We start from the raw sequence: 17,505 nt of genomic DNA, 5'->3' as shown, positions 1-17,505 counted from the left end.
ACTTAATAAAGAACTTCAGTTCCCAGAGATACTAGTCTGGCATAATTCACCAAGAACTATTATAAATAAAACTCCCCCTAACTCCTTTAGTCTCCTAACATTTGTTTGCCTTTTGGGCGTTCGCAGGCATTTATCAGACGGTGCCTGGCCTACCGAAAGGAGGACCGGATAGATGTTCAGCAGCTAGCCTGTGACCCCTACTTGCTGCCTCACATCCGCAAATCTGTATCCACGAGCAGCCCAGCCGGGGCTGCAATTGCATCAACCTCTGGATCATCCAATAACAGCTCTTCAAACTGAGAGACAGAATAATAGGCCAAAAACTGCTCGCAAAACCGACACAGACTTTCAGAAACAGCTTTGGAGTAGAGGAATCCGCAAGGGTCTCAAGAAACCTGTACCAGGTGCTTTTTTTTCCATCCATAGAGCATGACAACATCAATTCTCATCAAGGAAACCTTCAGCATCTTAGGCAAAGCCACGCGGATAGGAGAAGCTTGAGGTTTATTCAGTAAATGACCACAGAGGATGGCTGCTCTGAGCGAGGGGGAAAAAATATGGTTCCATGTACTGTGAACTTCTGAACACGCAGACTTGGGGAATCCATGATGCAATGTGTGCTTCAGAGGAAGAATGTGGACTTTGGGGAAAAAAAAAAAAAAAAAAAAAAGACTGGGCTAGTCCAGTGTTGATATTTAAACATTGTTCTTTTCTTTTCATAAAGTTTAGGTAACATCTCCTGAAAAAGCTAGAAGCACCAAGGTTCAGCTGGGGATGGTATGACTCTTTGCCCTTTGGAGGGGAAAAAAGTTGATCCTGCCTGTTCATGGCACTAGAGTTAGTGTTTTACCCCTGATTAATTTCAATTTTTTAAAGAAAAAGTAACCATTTTTTTGGAAGAAAAGTTTTCTGGTCATAAAGTGAAACCCGTATTAGCAGGTACGTGGCAATGTTAACTCCACTGACGGTGCAGCTTTCTGTTTCCTTGACGTGGCCTCTTGCTTGTGATTCCCCTTCTTTTGGGGGCGGGGAATCCACAAAGAGGGGGGAGAAGAGGCCTCTGTCGATCTCTTGCCATCAGATTAGCATGCCGTTTGGAGCCTTGTTGGGTTTTCCCGCGGCTGCTTCACCGCTCACAGTTGACGGTTGTCCCTTTTTAATTTATTTTAAGTGCTGGGCTTTTAAAATAAAGATTGGTCTGTCCACATGATGCTCTCCAATCCTGTGAGTACAGTATCTGTTGACTAGTCAAGACCGGCAGCAAATGGGAGGGGAGTTCAGAAGCAAAGCTCAGTCTCTCTGACGTGACTTTTCTGGGCTCACACAGTATTGTACATTTTGTTGTTAAACTTATTAAAACCTAAAGTTGAAGACTCGTAAGCTCTCCTCAGTTAGGTGATTTACTATGGAAACCGCTTTCTCCCTTGCTTACCATTTTTCTTTTAAACTCACTGATTTTTAACTCTCTGATGTGGATGCCTCAAACAGATAAAAAACCCTGGGGAAGCATGTCCTAAAAATGAACAGGCTTCCTGATTGTTTTTGTAATCCATTTGAGGTGACCTCCGCATTGGGGCAGAGGTGTCCAGCTGTGCAGTGGGAGCTTGTTGTCCCCACCCTGCCCCTTTTTCCCCCAAAGGAAGACTGAAAATCAAAAAAGTACAGTGCTTGGACATGTGGCAGCCAGGTTGGAATGTTCCTAACATATGTGGCAAGAGTTTTTTTGCCAGAAATATTTAAAGATGCAGCATCCAATAAAAAGATCTGTATTGGGAGGGGGGAACTGAGCAGTGTGTTACCACAACTTTAGGGTGTTGTAAAAAAAAAATGTGTGTGGTGTAACCTTACTCATGCACAAAACTTCCCTTGTTTGTTGTGGATTGTTCTCTCTCTCTCTCTGCACAGCGCCTTCTGGATTCCTTCTCACATTATCATAGTGCATTTGTTCTCTTTGGCGTTCGGTACCTGAATGGAATTCTTGTGGCTATCTATGTTCTCCGTAGTGTGGATTCTGCGAGAACTGCCACTTGTTGGCCTTATTGTAAGCCATCCTCCACAAATGGCAGGGTTAGCCCATTCAGCAGCCAATGATTAGTTGGTTGAAATGTGAAGTAGCCTGTTGAAATTACACTGGTAGTCTGGGGAAGTACAGAATTCTGCTGCCGCTTTAATTTTTTTTAATGATTCTTGGGCTTCGGTCTGATGCATTCATCTGCAGCTGCATTAGGGTGGTGTTGAAACTCTTGTTTTTAAATAAAACTACATCTTTAAATCCTCAGCCACAGTCTTAGCCCTTTCCATTCCTGCTGTTCTCTTAGAAACAAGCTATTTAGTAAGCAGCACTTTGACATCATGTTCAGCCTCCATCAGGGAAGTCAGATCTGACATCTCATCCTGTCTGCTGAAGTTGGTTATTTGGCCTCCATCCGTAGAGGGGAGAATTCTAAAAGGGTTCTTTGTATCCCAGTCTGGTTGTTTCTTGGACATAGAGTGTGTGCTATCTCTGTGGGTGTGATTAGTTTTGTGTCGGATGCATTTATTCCTGCTGTGACACCCGAATGGGGCAGCATTAGCCTTTTCTGGTGCTACTTGCCGTATCCAGTAAAGAACCCTGGTAGAATTCTAGCGGCCACGCTTTTTGTTGTTAATACGGGTTTCACTTCAAGTAACAGGCCCTTATTGCCACATGTGTTCATTTACTTAAAAAGGAAAAAAGTGTCTGAAGAATTTGTAACTTAAACCAGGCCGGACTGTTTTGGCTCTACCCAACAGACGAGACATGGATATTAAAATAAGTTTTAAGAAACCGAATTGCTTGACTTTTTTGATCTTGCTGTTGGTCAGTGCTAGCTTGGGCTTTTTTCTGCCCTGGTCATATAGGGGTTGTACTAATATGGTCTGGGGGTGGGGGGAAGGGATTACGTTCTCAGTGCCAGTTGGGTTCCATTCACATCAGCGGGAAGTAGCCGCCCATGGTTGCCAATACCGAACTGAGGCACTTGTGAGCTTTGCGTATTCATTGCCATTCCTAGCTTACACAGCCCTGGTCCTTGGGATCTGGAACACCAGGATAAAATGTCAGAGCCTGTCTTCTCCCAAACCATTTTATACCTCTAACTGCAACTGCTACATTGCTAAGCCAGTACGACAGACTGAAACCCCCCACCACCACCACCTTATGTCCATTGATGAAAATTCTCACCAAAAACGGGGTCAGCTTGAGGGACAAGGGCGGTGGTGGCTTGACATGGAACAAGTGACGACCAGAGAGAGCATATGGACCCTGAAGAACTCTGCATTTTGGATTAGTCAGTGCTGGGCTTGTCCACTTTTTTTTTTTTTTTAAGACAATGGAAAACCAAAAAATACAATACCTAGGCAACTACAGACGTCTAAGCACATTTCTGGACAAGGTGCCACAGTGTCCCAACTCACCACCTCAGCTCTGCTTCATGAGGCCTTGGTGCCACCCACCCACCAGAAAGAAGCTGATTTCTTCTAATGAGAACGTGATAGAGGAGGATTCATTCATTCTGCAGTGAACCCAGCCTATATTCTGTCTCCTTCGCTGGAAGTTGAAGTAGGTTTCCAATTGAGCATTGCACACGGAACGGCAGCTCCTGTTACGTAAGGTCAGTCAGTTTTATGCTGTCCCCACGTCTTCAGTTTGCTGACCCATAACTGCATTTTCAAAGCTGATTGGGCCAGAGATGCAGTTCTGGCAGTGGGACAGTATCCATATCAGATCCATTCATATAGGACTTGTGTAGTCCATCTATCTGTACAGCAGGCTCATGCATTATGCTTAAAACCCAAAGAGGGTGTTCACTGAGTTAGGGGTCTGGGTTCTTAATTGGTTTGTCTGATAAGTTGAATAGGAACCACATGCCATGTAATAAGAGTCACTGCTACAGAAGGTTAAGTCCTAACCCTGCCCCTGTTTAGATTACACTCCAGCGGTGTCTGGGTGCAGGGTGTGGTGCAAAAGAGCATATTCACACGCACTCTGGGATACCTCATGTTTGCTGTTGCTCATTATTTTTATGATGGCAGTACCTACAGCTGACCCATGGTCGGGATCCCATTGCACTAAACACTGGACAAGCATAGGAAGGGGGTCCCTGTCCCAAAGAGCTTACTGTAGAAAGAAACAAAACCGAGGGAAGGAGAAAGGATGCGTAATCCCCATTTTAAAGGTGGGAAATGGAGGCACAGAATGAGCCCAGACTCTGATACCGTGCTTTTCAGCTGTAGATCTCAAAGCACTGTACAGAGATCAGCATCATCCCCATTCATTAACTCCATTAGGCTCCTTGGAAAAAAATCCCAGCTGAAGTGACCTGCCCAAGGGTCTTAGTCAGTGGAAGAGGTAGGAGAATGAACCCAGCTCTCCTGCGTCCAAGCCAGTGCTTGACCCCCATCCTCCTCCTGGTATGTGTGCATGCCCGGGCCAGCAGTGTCACTACAATGCAGTGATGCCATTTTATACAAAAGGGGAACGTTTGATTTGTTCCTTGAAACCAATTTTCTGTAAGTCAAATCTGCTTCCATTCCTGCCAAGGAGGAGGAATAGGAGCAGCAGGAAGAGGCCGCACCCATCCTCAGGCCAGGGCTCTGGCAATCCAAGCCACCTTTGGGCCCGAAACAGGCCTTCTGAAGGAGCAATCGAGGACGGTGTACCAGCACAAGGACTGGATCCACCCCACCTTATCTTTTTGTCCCGACTATCCCCTTTCTGCCCTGCGTGGTCCCTGCATCACATCGGACAGTTGGGTGCTTCCATGGTAATGAGGGGATACTCCATCCAATCCTGTGCCCTTCCACCGCCCTTCCGCGTCCCTCTTCAGGGACCCCTCTCACGAGCAAATCCTTGTACAGGAGGTGCACTCACTCCTATTCCTAGGGGCAGTGGAAGAGGTCCCTCAGGAGCAGAAGGGCAAGGGCTTCTATTCCCGATATTTTCTAATACCGAAAGCCAAAGGGGGCTCAGGCCCATTCTAGACCTGCGGGAGCTCAACAGGTTCATAAAGAAACTCAAATTCCACATGGTCTCCTTGGCCTCCATCATCCCTTCCTTGAATCCAGGGGACTGGTATGCTGCCCTCGATTTTGAAGGATGTGTATTTTCATATTGCAATCCTTCCGTCCCACAGAATCATTCCGTCCCACAGAAGATACCTCAGGTTTGTGGTGAACAACAACCACTATCCTTTCACAGCCCTCCCGTTCGGCCTGTCAGCAGCACCTCGAGTGTTCACCGAGTGCATGGCAGTCGTGGCCGCGTTCCTGCGCAGGTGTTCCCGTACCTCGACGACTGGCTCATCAAGGGCCACTCCAGGGCTCAAGTGGAGGCACAAGTCGACTTCATAAGAACAATGTTCGTCGAACAGGGTCTTCTCCTCAACGTGGGGAAATCGACTCTGTCCCCGGTTCAGCGGATAGAGTTCATAGGGGCGGTACTGGACTCGTCACAGGCCAGGGCATACCTCCCGGAAGCGAGGTTTCGGGCCCTGGGCAGCATCTTTCGAAGTCTCGGGCAGTTTCCCACCACCACAGCAAGGAATTGTCTGAAACTTCTAGGACACATGACCTCTTGTATCTATGTGGTGCAACATGCCAGGCTCAGACTCCGGCCGCTCCAGTCATGACTAGCTTCGGTGTATCAGGCCACATCTAGCTTTCCTCCCGAAGGTTATCTCCCATCAACCAGGACATCATCCTTCCAATGTTCTATCCTAAGCCGCACCCAAGCAGCAGGGAACAGAGACTTCACTCATTGGATGTCCGCAGAGCGCTAGCCTTCTACATCGAGAGAATGAAACCGTTCAGAAAGTCCATTCAACTATTTGTGGCTGTGGCAGACAGGATGAAAGGTCTTCCAGTCTCCTCCCAACGAGTTTTGTCGTGGATCACGTCCTGCATCCGGGAGCGCTACACTCTGGCAGGAGTATCTGCTCCTCTGCTCACGGTGCACTCCACTAAGGCGCAAGCTTCTTCAGCAGTGTTCCTGGCGCAAGGTCCCACCCAGGAAATATGCGGAGCGGCGACGTGGTTCTCCATACATACTTTCACTGCGCATTATGCAGTTACCCAGCAGGCCAGCGATGATGCAGCCTTGGTAGAGCATTGCTCCAATCAGTGGATAACTCCAACCCCACCTCCAAAACTTCAGCTTGGGGGTCATCTGATTTGGAATGGACATGAACAGCACTCGAAGAAGAAAAAGGTTACTCGCTTTCTTGTAACTGTTGTTCTTCGAGCTGTGTTGTTCACGTCCATTCCAATACCCATCCTCCTGCCTCTCTGTCGGGGTAGCCGGCAAGAAGGAATGGAGGGGGTGGCGGGTCGGCAGGACCCTATATTGGGCACCATGAAATCGCCTCGTGCTGTAAGCTGACCCTGTTCATCTCAGTAGGTTGACGACTGTGCAGCATAATGACCGTTTCACACGGTCATCAGGCAGAAAGATCCCTGGCTGTCACAGAGGGTGTAAAGCGTAAAGATGGCTGTCCGACCTGGGACTAAAAAGGCAAATGCAGAAACTCACTGCTGTGCGATTCGGGGGGAGATAGGGAAACTTGGTGGCCTTCTGCTCTGTCCTCCACAGTCTGGAGTGAGGCTCCTATCTCGGTACCTGCCCCGCCCTCATGTTCATGTAAACTCCCGGTTCAAACAGTCATGGTGAATCCAGGCCAAGGTCGCAGTGGCCCAAAGTTGTTACCAGTTTGCAAGCTCTTTGGCCTAGCGTATCCCTACAGCCGCTCCTGAGCGAGGAACAAAACCACAGCACCCTGCTTAGCCTTATTCTGAGTCACGGTACAGCAGTGCCTAGATCCCTGATTGAGATCAAGGGCCCCATTGTGCTGGGTGCACAGACATAGTAACTGAGATGGGGGCTCCATTTTGCTAGGTGCTGTACACACGGAGGGTGGGGTGCAATCAGCGTTGGGCTGACTCTGCTCCCCCTGAAGTCAAGGGTGAAAATCCCATTTGCTTCACTGGGAGCAGAATTAAGCCAACGCTGGGCACTTTGGAAAGCTCTCCCCATAGTGGGAGCCCATCCTTGCCCCCAAAGAGTTTCCTGGGAGGTGAAACTGAGGCACAGAGAGGGTACATGACTTGCCCAAGGTCACCAAGTCGGCCAGTAGCAGAGCTGGGAATAAAACCCAGATCACCTGCCTTCTAGTCCAGAGTCTCTACCCACTGGACCTTGCTGCCTTTCCAAGCACTGATTATTTAGCGTTATTGTTAGACCGGTTTGAATGGGCTCTGGTGCCTAAACAGCCTCCTCAACTAGGTCAAGGTCTACGCTCTGCCCCTCCACCTCAGAGGACAGGTGCCTCAATGGAGGGGAGGTAAGGCCAGGAGGGAGAAGCAGGGGCTGCAGCCACCTATGCTGTCCCTGCTCTGTGGATACCTGGCTGACTGCTGGTCCGTCCGGCTTATTTAACTAGTGCTTGAGTCATGCAGGGAAAGGGTTGTGGAGGCAGTTAAGAATATTTCTTATATTTTGTTTGAATTCCTCTCTGCCCCTCTTCCAGGCCCTTCCGGAGACCTATGTCTGAGGTCCAGGGAGGAAGATGATGGTTTACAGACTCTGAGGAAAGGGTCCCACCCCTCTGGCAGTCCCTGGCCTAGTCAGCCCCCGCACCCCTCTGAACAGGACGGAAGGGCAGGCATCTCTGCTTTGGCCCACGCTGATGGCTGGAGAGCACTGGAATTCCTCGCTGCAGCTCTGAGCGAGCCCATCTGTTTTTAATACATTATTTGAAGCGTGAACTCGTCCGACTTTTAAGTGCTGCAGGAGAATGAATATCCTGTTAGAAAACAGCAGGGGGGAAAAGCCCCGAGAGCCCCACTGGGGGACCAAACTGGGGGGCCTAGTCCCATACAAAGGGGGACCCTGTCTGACTGTCCCTGCCACACTGGGCCCTCAGAACCAGCAATTCGACTGCGGGGGAGAAGGAAATGCCAGCAGCTGGAAGGGAGCCTGGAGCTCAGATCCCCCAGCTGGAAGCAGAGTTACCAGACAGCAGCAGCATTAACCCTAAACCCCTGGGAACCACAGGAGTTTCAGTCCGGCTGGCAGTGGCCACCCCCTCAGGTAGGAAGCCACTGGGACCTAGGTGGAACATCCAGCCCTGCCTGGCTGAAGCCACTTGGCCGCAGGAGATGGAAGAGGTCGGCTCTGCTCTACACCCAGGCTGTGCACAGTGACAGACTATGCTACGCCCCCTCCTTGGATAGCGGAGGTTCTGGGAGCTAGGACAGAACCCAGGATCCAGCCAGGTGTTCTCCTGGGGGTGCAGGGTGCCAAGTGAAGGGGTGAAGATCACCCCTTTGTTGTGGGGCAGACTGCAGCCTCCCAGAGCCTGAGAAGGCCTCTGCTACCAATGGCTGGGCCAGATGTTTTGATGAGCTTCAGCTGCAGAGAATGAGGGTTAAAGCAGTTGGACGCAGAAAGACCAAGCTCTTGCCCCAGCCGCAGATGGAGCTGTGGGACAGCACGGCTCTCCTCAGCCGGGGGAGCTCTGCCTTTGTGGTTTGCTCCCCCCTGGGCAGAGAGACGATGGCTCCTGACTGTGCCCACCCCACTCATCCCCCTCTCAGGTCAGCGCTACGTACAAGCCCTGCGACGGGTGAGAGCTGTGAGGGTGGAAGTTGCTCTGAGAGTCCGACCGAGGGCAGCGTGGAGAGAGATGAAGGGCCTCCACTGAGGCGACGACAAAGACACGTTTTTCTTCTCTTCTGCCGTCGTGCCCCGGAAGCCTTGGCTGGTGGAGCCGTTCTCAGGAGCAGATGCCGAGGGATGCCCGGCTGCCTCTGCTTGGACTCGCACACCGGTCCCCACTGCAAGGGATTTTCTGCCTGATCCTTGGCCAAGAGCTGAGGGAATCCGTCTGCCGCAGCAGGAGCAGGGCGGTGTCGGCAGGCGTCTAATAGGAGAGCACCGGGGGAGTTTGAGTGCCCTGGAGGAGCTGAGTCTCAGCCTGTTCCTTGGACCAATGCCCCTTGTGGCTGGTAAACGCAATGGGCAAGGTGGGGTCTATTGATGGGTGAGATGAATGCCTCCTCAGGGTGCTGCCTTCCCTCAAGTGAGCAGTAGTTAGGCCTTGGCTCAGGAAGTCTCAGCTGGACTCTAGCCATGTTGCCAGCTCCTGTCCCTGGCCGGTTTGGAGTCCTCTATGTTCCTTTCATTTCTTCCCGGCGAGGTTCGGGCCTTACCGGACGCAGGGGCCGCGTTGCTTTCTCTGGTTGCTAACCCCACCCTGGTGGGGGATGGACAGTGCTCGGAGCTCCATTCCCCACCTGCTGCAGTGGATACCGGCGGCCGCACGGCCACGCTAACTGGCCTGCAATTGCTTTGGGGGCCAAGGGGAAAAATCCGTTCCCTTTTTGGGGTGGTCTGTTTTTATTCACGGTGGGGCTGAGCCCCCAGCCCTGTTTGACGAGGCCCCAGCTGAGCAAGCTTGGCCTGAAGGATCCTGTGGAGTCCCATGGGCAGAATCAGGTGGAAACCCAGGGATTGCATGGATTTGAAGAGGGTGTTCCTATTTAGGGACAAAGTGGGGCAGCATGGGAAGCGCTCTGCTGCCTGCACTGTGGATAGCAAGGACCTCACCTCATGAATCAGTCACCTTTCAGCAGCTCTAAATCCACTACATCTGCCCTGCTGCTGTACATGCGCTTCCCCTATGCCCTGGAGGTCCGGTACCAGCTACTGGCCTCCAGGAACCCCAGATGTTTGCATTGACCCCTGAGCTCTCACTTCAGAACAGCCTTACCCGCTGTGGCTGGGATCCTCTCCTCCAAGCTCCAAGCCTGTAGGAGGGTTGGAATAAACAAGTCCATGGAGTGGAACTTTGGCTCCGAGTCAGTGACTGTCTTGCTACGATCTGTGTCCAACGTTTCCATTCCGATGAGGAGCTGCAACCATGCACGTCCATGTGGCTCGTGCAAGCCAGAGTCACATGGTTAGAAGAAGAGGGAGGACTGATGGTCCAGCTAACCCCCTGCCGTCACAGCAAGCCGCCCACCTGGCCTGAGCAGAGGATCCGGGCTCCAGTCCCTCCGAAGTCCTGCCCAAAGACCCCGAGGGCAAGTTTCCTTCCTGAGCACTGACTTGGCCATCATTTTAACCCTCCAAATGTGAGCCCCTCTGGTCTGGCACAGGGACGCGTGACAGCTCAGGCAACGTCGTGGGAGCTCCGAGTACTTAGCAGCTGGGAGGCAGGGACAGCCTTCACTTAAGGGTTACAGTCGCTGCCTCAAAAGGAAGGGGGGGGGGGCATAGTAACTAGTGATTAAAGCTCAGTCGTGCGCTCACAATGGGGTTGTGACCATTTACACCAGCTGAGGCTCTGCTGCCCTCCGATTTATATTCCTGCCTCTGCCACATGAGCACCTTTTCAGCGCGATTTGCAACACATACACACCAGGGCCTGCCAGCCGTTAATTCACATGTCTGTGATTTCATTGACAAACTGCTTAATACCTTGTGAGTCATGTGAATAGTGTCCAGAACCTCCCACCCCCCAGCATGTTCCAGACAGGTCTCAATTTCACTGCTGCCAGCTGTCAGTCCGGTAAAAACTCGGAGCAGCAACACATGTGACTATCTCCTAGGACTAGAATAAGGAGACTGGCCTCCGTCCTTACACAGGCACTGCTGGCATTGGCATTCTCCCCAAAGGATGCCCTGGGAATTGCCATGCGGATCAAACCAGTACTCCAGCTAGTCTGCAATCCTGTTCACACCAGCCGATACCAGCTGTTTCAGGGAATGGGGGAAGAAACCCCATTGTAGGCCGTTATAAGAGAACCTCCCAGCAAGGAAACTTTCCCCCGGTGCACCAATATTTAGAGAGCAGCTTAAGCCATGAAACAGGCAAGTGCTAGCCCCACCAAAAGTTTGATATTTTCTTTTAAGTCGGTATCTCTCCTAGATAGTCTAATTCTCCATGTAAATAGCTAATCCTTGTTTGAGTCCTGCTATGCCCTTCGCTCCCCTGATTCCTTTGTAGCAGTGAGTTCCATGGGAGAATGAGGCCCAAAATCAGTGTGTGACTCTGCTACAGAATTTGCCATGCAACATATTTTGAATATTGGATTCTAGCTGTTGTATATTCTCTAGAATATTGCATTCTATTCTATCATAGTTTTCAGGTGCAGGTCATACATATATATACACTCTCTCTCAACACACACACACCCGGTATTACTATCCCTATTCTACTGATGGGTAAAATGAGGCACAGAGTGGGGAAGGGTCTTGGCCAAGGGGCGTGGCAGAGCGGGGAAGGAAATCCAGAACAGCCTCATCCCCGTCTCTAACCATTAGACCGTGCTCTCTGCTCCCTCGAGGAGTGGTTAGCACAGAGCCCTTCAAATCCAGGGCTGGACAGGCAGAGATTGTGAGCCCTCATTGCTTTCATTGACTTCAGTGTTCAGCGGCCGTCCGCCTGCTCTCCTAGACTGTCATCCAGCCAGGGCCTGGCAATGCCTGGTAATATCTGATGCCCCTCCTACGTCATCCCCACGGAGGACATGCGGTTCTGCAGCCCCTCCCTCCAGACACAGACGCACGCTCAAGCACCGCCCTGGGCCTGGGCGAGGTGATCTCCAGCTGCCTGTACGACAGCCTCACTTGATTCCCCCTTTCCTTTCAAAACGGTGACCTCAGTGCAGCCATTGCCTGCGGGGTGGGTGTTGATCTTGGCTTGCTCCGCTCCGGTTGGGGGCCAGAAATGAAGTCAGGTTGGTGCAAACCCAGCGCTGACCTGAGGGGTGCTCCTGTTTTCTAGTAGCATGCTTTGCAGCCGGTGACTCAGCAGGAGCCTTCGCTCCGCTGGGGTTAGCGCTACGGCTCGAAACACAAAGCAGGGCCAAGGCCCGCGCCAGGAGCTGCATCTCAGGAGCTCCCTCTTGCAAAGCTGGTGCTGGCACTCTGGGCAGGGCTCAGATGCATCTCAGCCGGCGTGGCGCTTTGGAAGGAATATGCCAGCAGCACTGCTTGGTTGCCCTCTTCTCTGTCAGCGGGGGTGTAAATTGGGAAGGATTTCTGGGTGCTTATGGTGTCACCCACCACACAGACCCTGCACTGGGAATTCACGTTTGTGACAGAGTGAATGCCAGCTTCGGGTGTGGCATCGAAGGAGAGGCCTGGACAGAACTTTGCAGCTTCATGGGGGGGAAAAAAACTTTCTGCCTCTTCATATAATCCCTGCCCTGACTGTATCAAAGCACTGCACATCATTGGCTCCTGTGCCATAGCAAAATATTATCCCCCTGTTATAGGTGGGGGGGGGAGGGGGACTGAGGCTCAGCAAGAATAAGTGACTTGCCCAAGGTCACATAAGTCTGTGGCAGAGATAGGACCTGAACCCGTGTCTCTGGAGTGCTAGGATAGTGCTTTACCCCTCCCTTCCCCTCATGGCTCAGCTGATGAGCACATCAACTCTGCCCGGTGAAGGGCAGGACAGGAGAGGCTCAGACGGGGTAGCTGTGTCCGATGATCCTTCTGCATTCTACGCCTGAAGGAGATTCTCAAGGCAAATTATTCACCTCCCAGGCCTGAGCCAGTGCAGTATTGGAGTGGGATGAACTTTCCAATCTGCCCCCACCCTGAGTCTTATTTTTATTGGCCTCAACTCATGAGATCACACACAAGCCAAGGACCCAATCATGTAAGCGCAGTACACTGCTGATAGGAGAGAGAAGAGAGGGTAACAGCCAAGTCTTGTGTATGCGGGGAAAAAGCCAAGGAACAAACAATACAGTGGAATTGCAATCGACAGCCCTTCCACAAGGCCCCGGACATGGAGCCAATGGTAACTTACTTACATTGGAAGCTCTTAGCTCTGTGTCCGTCCAGCACCTTGCACAACAGGATCCTGGTCCAGGAGCAGGGGTGCTCAGTGCTATGGCATTACAAAAACTGCTACACGACAGCTCGCAAATCGACATTGAGGAAAGTGTTCCTAGATGCTAAGGCCAGAAGGGACCACTGTGACCCTCTAGTCTGGCCTGCGCCAGACAGGAGGTCAGACAATGCCCCCCCCCCCGGAAACCATTCCAGTTTTAACTAGAAAATATCTTTTCAGAAAACATCCCAGCTTGGTTTAAAGATGACCCGCTAGCTTAGAAAGTGTTAAGCTGTGCGTGAGACGCTCTCCATCCCCGAGGTGGAATCTCACCACCCAACGTCAGAGCAAAGAGTCAGCGGATCTTTAATGACCACCAATGGTCAGGACCCTCTGGTCTTCAATGTCACTCCAAAGGATAGTTCCCTGATAGCATGGAGCCTGGAGCATTTGTTCCCAAATGTCTCGCTGTGCAATCATCACCCAGACCTTCTGCAGCACCGGGGGCGTCCCTTGAAGGTTGGCCCAAGCTCAGCTGTGCTTAATACGTGAGAGCTACAAGCCCACTGCCTATGCTGTTACCCTCCCAGGGAATGGGACAAAGCTACCGGGATAGTTTTCTTGCTCTGACTCCTGTTAGCAACTTCAGCGGCATGGCAATGCCAGACAATGCTAATGGTGCAAAGGGGCTGGATGGAAAATGTCATCAGCTCTGATCTCCCATCAGCCAAGGCACCATCGCTTCTGGAAACACGTGCATGACTCTAGCTATTGCTATGGCAAAGAAAGAAGAACTTCGTCTCACGGAAGCTGAATAATCCGTGGCCAAAAAATAGGTGGACGATGACACACGACTTATCGAGCACGTTAAGAAATTCATCAGCAGTCGCTCTATTGCCAACTTTCCCTTGTGTGCCTCTGCTTGGCCGGAACGGTCCAAATGGCTCGGACGGCAGGAAACCGGGGTTTGCAAACTCAGTCACTCACGAGGCAATCTAGGCTGGGCCCTGATTCTGCATTCCTTTGCACTCTGAATGCTTCCGCTGCCAATGAAGAGAGCGTCGGGGGGGCCACGACACGATGAATCAGCTCCTGTGCGGTAACGTCCAGAGGGAAAAAGATCCAGCCGTGTACGAGCAGAGAATCCGTATGCGGAGGCTGCAGTTTTTCCACATTTAAAGCTGCAACTAGCTTCTCTTTTTAAGCCCTTTGTTAGAGCCTGTGACTTTGGCTTGGTCTGAGAACTGCCTGATTTATGAAGAAGACAAAAGATATTTGGGTTTTTGTTTTATTTTCCAAAGTGAAAACGAAATGTGTCTAACTTTTTTTAAGGCTCTCTCTGCATGCGGACTTGGGTTCACAGGTGCCTAGGTTGCCACTGTCTTCTGCTACAAGCAGCTGATGGGGGAGGTGGGGCAGCTACTGAACTGGCACCAAGCTACCATAACCCACCCCCATCGTTTGGCAAAGCCTAAATGAAAGGTATTGACGGGGCCCCAAAGAGAACTGAGAATCCGAGTGAGCAACAACCGGCTTTGGCTATAGGCTTCCTACCGGGGCTGGGCGGGGCTCCTCCAGCATCGCTGCTCAGTGCCGGAAAGAATCCGACCGTCCCTACAGCGCCTGGCTTGAGGAAGCCCCCTTCTCCCCAGCACAGTTCTTAGGACGCCCCCCGGTCATCAGCATCTCCCGCAGGCTAGCTTAGGTGCCTCCCACCTAGCGTGCAGGCTTTGTGGGTCATTGCAACACGTAACTTCCTTCATGGGCCCTCAGCTACAGTCATGGGAGCCATATAAGCATCTTGGCTATTCAACCCTTCTGCCAGCAGCAAGGGCTGGGTTCAAACAGCAGGGGTGTTCCTCACAAACATCAGCGCTCAAGCTGCCACTACTCAATACTTTCCCTGAGTTCCCTTACTAGGCAGCGCTTCCTTCCCCGCGTGCATGAACCAAATCCAGGGGCGAACCAAGGTAAGCTTTACGAGGGGTACGGGCAGCATGTGTGGGGAGCTCACCCTGCGGCTAAAGAGATTTTATTTACCAGGACGGTCGATCCAGGGCCTTTCACCAGCGCTACGTCAGCACGGGCCCTTTTCTAAACAAATTACACGCCCGCTTCCGTTGCAAATTAGTCACAGACCTGGACCTTAACTTGGTCAATAATTTGCACAAAGTCTCATGCAGTAGTGACTACACTTCTGTAAGCTGCTTTTCCCCCAAGAGGTGGCAGCCTTAAATGCAAGGATGTCATGCCAGATTCACTCCGGTGTAAGTGAGGCCTTGGTGGGAACTCGAATACAAACACAAGTACAGCTGCACCAGAGCAGAACCCCAATGAAGCCACGCCATGCTAAAAAGGGACTTGCACAGGTGGAAGCTGCCCGGCGCTAGTTGTTTTAGGCAGAGGGAGCTGGGTAATAACATGAAAGGACACCAGGGTCATAACTATTTACAAAGGTGCTGCAACTGCAGCTGGCATTCCAGCCCTGTGCACACAGACTGACTGACTTCTGGCGCCTCCTCCACGTCCCAGGCAGGTTGCTGCGCTAGTCGTGATTTCGAAAAGACCTGAGATCGGGTCTGGTCCTAATAGCCTAGTGGCTGAAAGACGAACCAGACGACAAGAGATTTCCGATGCCCCAGTTTAACATTACGTGAGAGCTGCCAAAGCGGGGAAACCTGGGGACGGGCCTGTGATAGTTGATTAGCAGCGTCCCTCCCTTGCGGAAAGACAGAAACTCAAAGGAGACAGTCAAAGCATTGCTGAGTCAATTGATGCTATTGCAAACGACAGTGCGCACAACTGGGCTGATCCAGCAGAGAAGTTTGAATGGAGATGGGCTCTATCCCAGCGGTTCTCCCAGCTAAGCCTACTAAGAAATGTGAATAAAAACGGGGGCTGAGCAAGGAATAAAAGTAGCCAGAACCAGGCTGGGATGCTCCTCAAACCAAACGTTCACCAAACATCATCTGAAACCGATTCTTTTCTCTCTCACTTGCCAAGAAAAGAGCAAAAGGCAAGTGAAAAACCAAAGACTCTGGCAAGGGCTGGAAGCCGCCTCGGAAGTGGAAATACTTTTGGATGCACGTGCAATGCCAGCGAATGAGCCCCCCCCCCCCCCCCAGGAGAGTGGAGACGCGAGACCTGTAACCTTGGCAAGCCACCAGCTTTTCGCTTACTTGGTTCCTTTTAATCCGACAGGTTTGCTGCTCCCAGAAGAACAGGGAGTAAGAGTCAGGGGAGCCGGCTGCAACCTGAACCCTACAGCAGCCCCAGCCTACAGCAGTCCAGGCTGACCTGCTCCCCAGTCTGGAGGAATGTTGATGATGACACGATCATTGCAAGATCTGAGCAGTTTGAGACGTTCAATGAGTCGGTGAGGTTGGTAACGGTGGGTGAAACCTAGCTGGAAGGCCTCCATGACTGCATAGCGACAGCCACCGGGGCTGTCAGATGTTCGGCACGGTCCGCGTACACAGGGTGGTCGGCAGAAGTAGAACTCAGCATGTTATTCTTCTAAAGCACAAGCCCTAGCTGCCAAGCTGTAAGCATCTCTGCATGTGACACGTGGGCAGATGTGAGCACGCTCTTTCCAATTCAGTCCAGCTCTCCCATCCAAGAGTAACTGATTAATGCTCCCACTGCTGTCCAGAAACTTGATGTGCTTTCAGCGATCAGTGATTTAGGGCAGCATTCTCACACCCATTTTACAGATGGATAAACTGAGGCACAGATAGCTGAAGCAACTTGCCCATGGGAACAGTTGGTGGCAGAGACGTTAACAAAACCCAGGTTTCCTGACTCCCATGACCATCCTCTTCTTTCTAAACACTTTTCAGGGATAAGTTCTTAAGCAGAGCCTTTCTACCAGATATCTCAAAGCACCTTGAAAAGGAGGGAAGTATCATTACTGCATTTTACAAGGAGGGAAACTGAGGCACGGAGCGGGCAAGTGACTTGCTCAAGATCACCCAGCAGGTCAGTGGCAGGGCCATGACTATCCTGACTCCAGTGCTCTATGCGACGGACCATGCTGCTTCCCAAGTTGCTCTCTCCTAGAGGCATCATTAAGACAGCTGTACGTCTGGCAGGGCTTGAAATGCTGCCACATATCACAGCGCTTACGCCATCCCTGGCAGAATCTTCCCATCTGCTGTGCTTCGAATCAGCTGTGTAGATGTCACGAGGGCGTCTATGTGAAGAGCATGCCCTGGACTTGCCTGAACTAACTGATACTTTGCTCTGGGTAGCCCTGTCTCCTGTGGGGATGAGTGACAGGCCAATCTCCAGCAGCTTGGCTGTGTACACTATCCTCAGCTGAACGTGCACGGGGCTGCAAAACTGGCTAGAAATCTTCGGAGAAGAATTCCCGCCCCCGCCCCTCCAAGATTTCTGGTGCTTCCTGCTCCCATTCACTCCAGAAAAAAATCCACACAAACATAGTCTCTGACAGTCCCTCGGTTTGACTTGCTGCTCCCAGCTCAGGCCAGAATCTGGGAGGACAGAGACGCAAGAGCATGAGAAGTTGAGGGGGGGGGGGGGTTTGCTACAGACTCCTCTCCTCCCCTCCCTATCCAGGAACTGCTTCCTGGTAGCCCTACATGGGGCTCTCTGTGTTCTATCTTTGTATGACACACACACA

At 51.5% G+C, this 17,505-nt stretch overlaps 1 protein-coding gene across 5 annotated transcripts in view; it reads left to right on the top strand.

Moving 5' to 3' along the window:
- Nucleotides 1-2,779, top strand: part of TLK2 (tousled like kinase 2) — a 55,832-nt gene extending 53,053 nt beyond the window's left edge. For all 5 annotated transcript variants that reach the window (XM_024207230.3, XM_024207233.3, XM_024207231.3 and 2 more), the window contains one exon: nt 127-2,779. In XM_024207230.3, coding sequence (XP_024062998.2) covers nt 127-300 — 174 coding nt within the window. In that variant the 3' untranslated portion in view covers nt 301-2,779. The remainder of the gene's footprint in view (nt 1-126) is intronic.
- Nucleotides 2,780-17,505: the final 14,726 nt, after the last annotated feature.

The sequence above is a fragment of the Terrapene carolina genome, unplaced genomic scaffold (genome assembly GCF_002925995.2).
Source record: "Terrapene carolina triunguis isolate 2854851 unplaced genomic scaffold, T_m_triunguis-2.0 Scaffold193, whole genome shotgun sequence".
In the NCBI taxonomy this organism is placed as follows: domain Eukaryota; kingdom Metazoa; phylum Chordata; order Testudines; family Emydidae; genus Terrapene; species Terrapene triunguis.
This window is presented reverse-complemented; position numbering and strand designations above follow the sequence as displayed.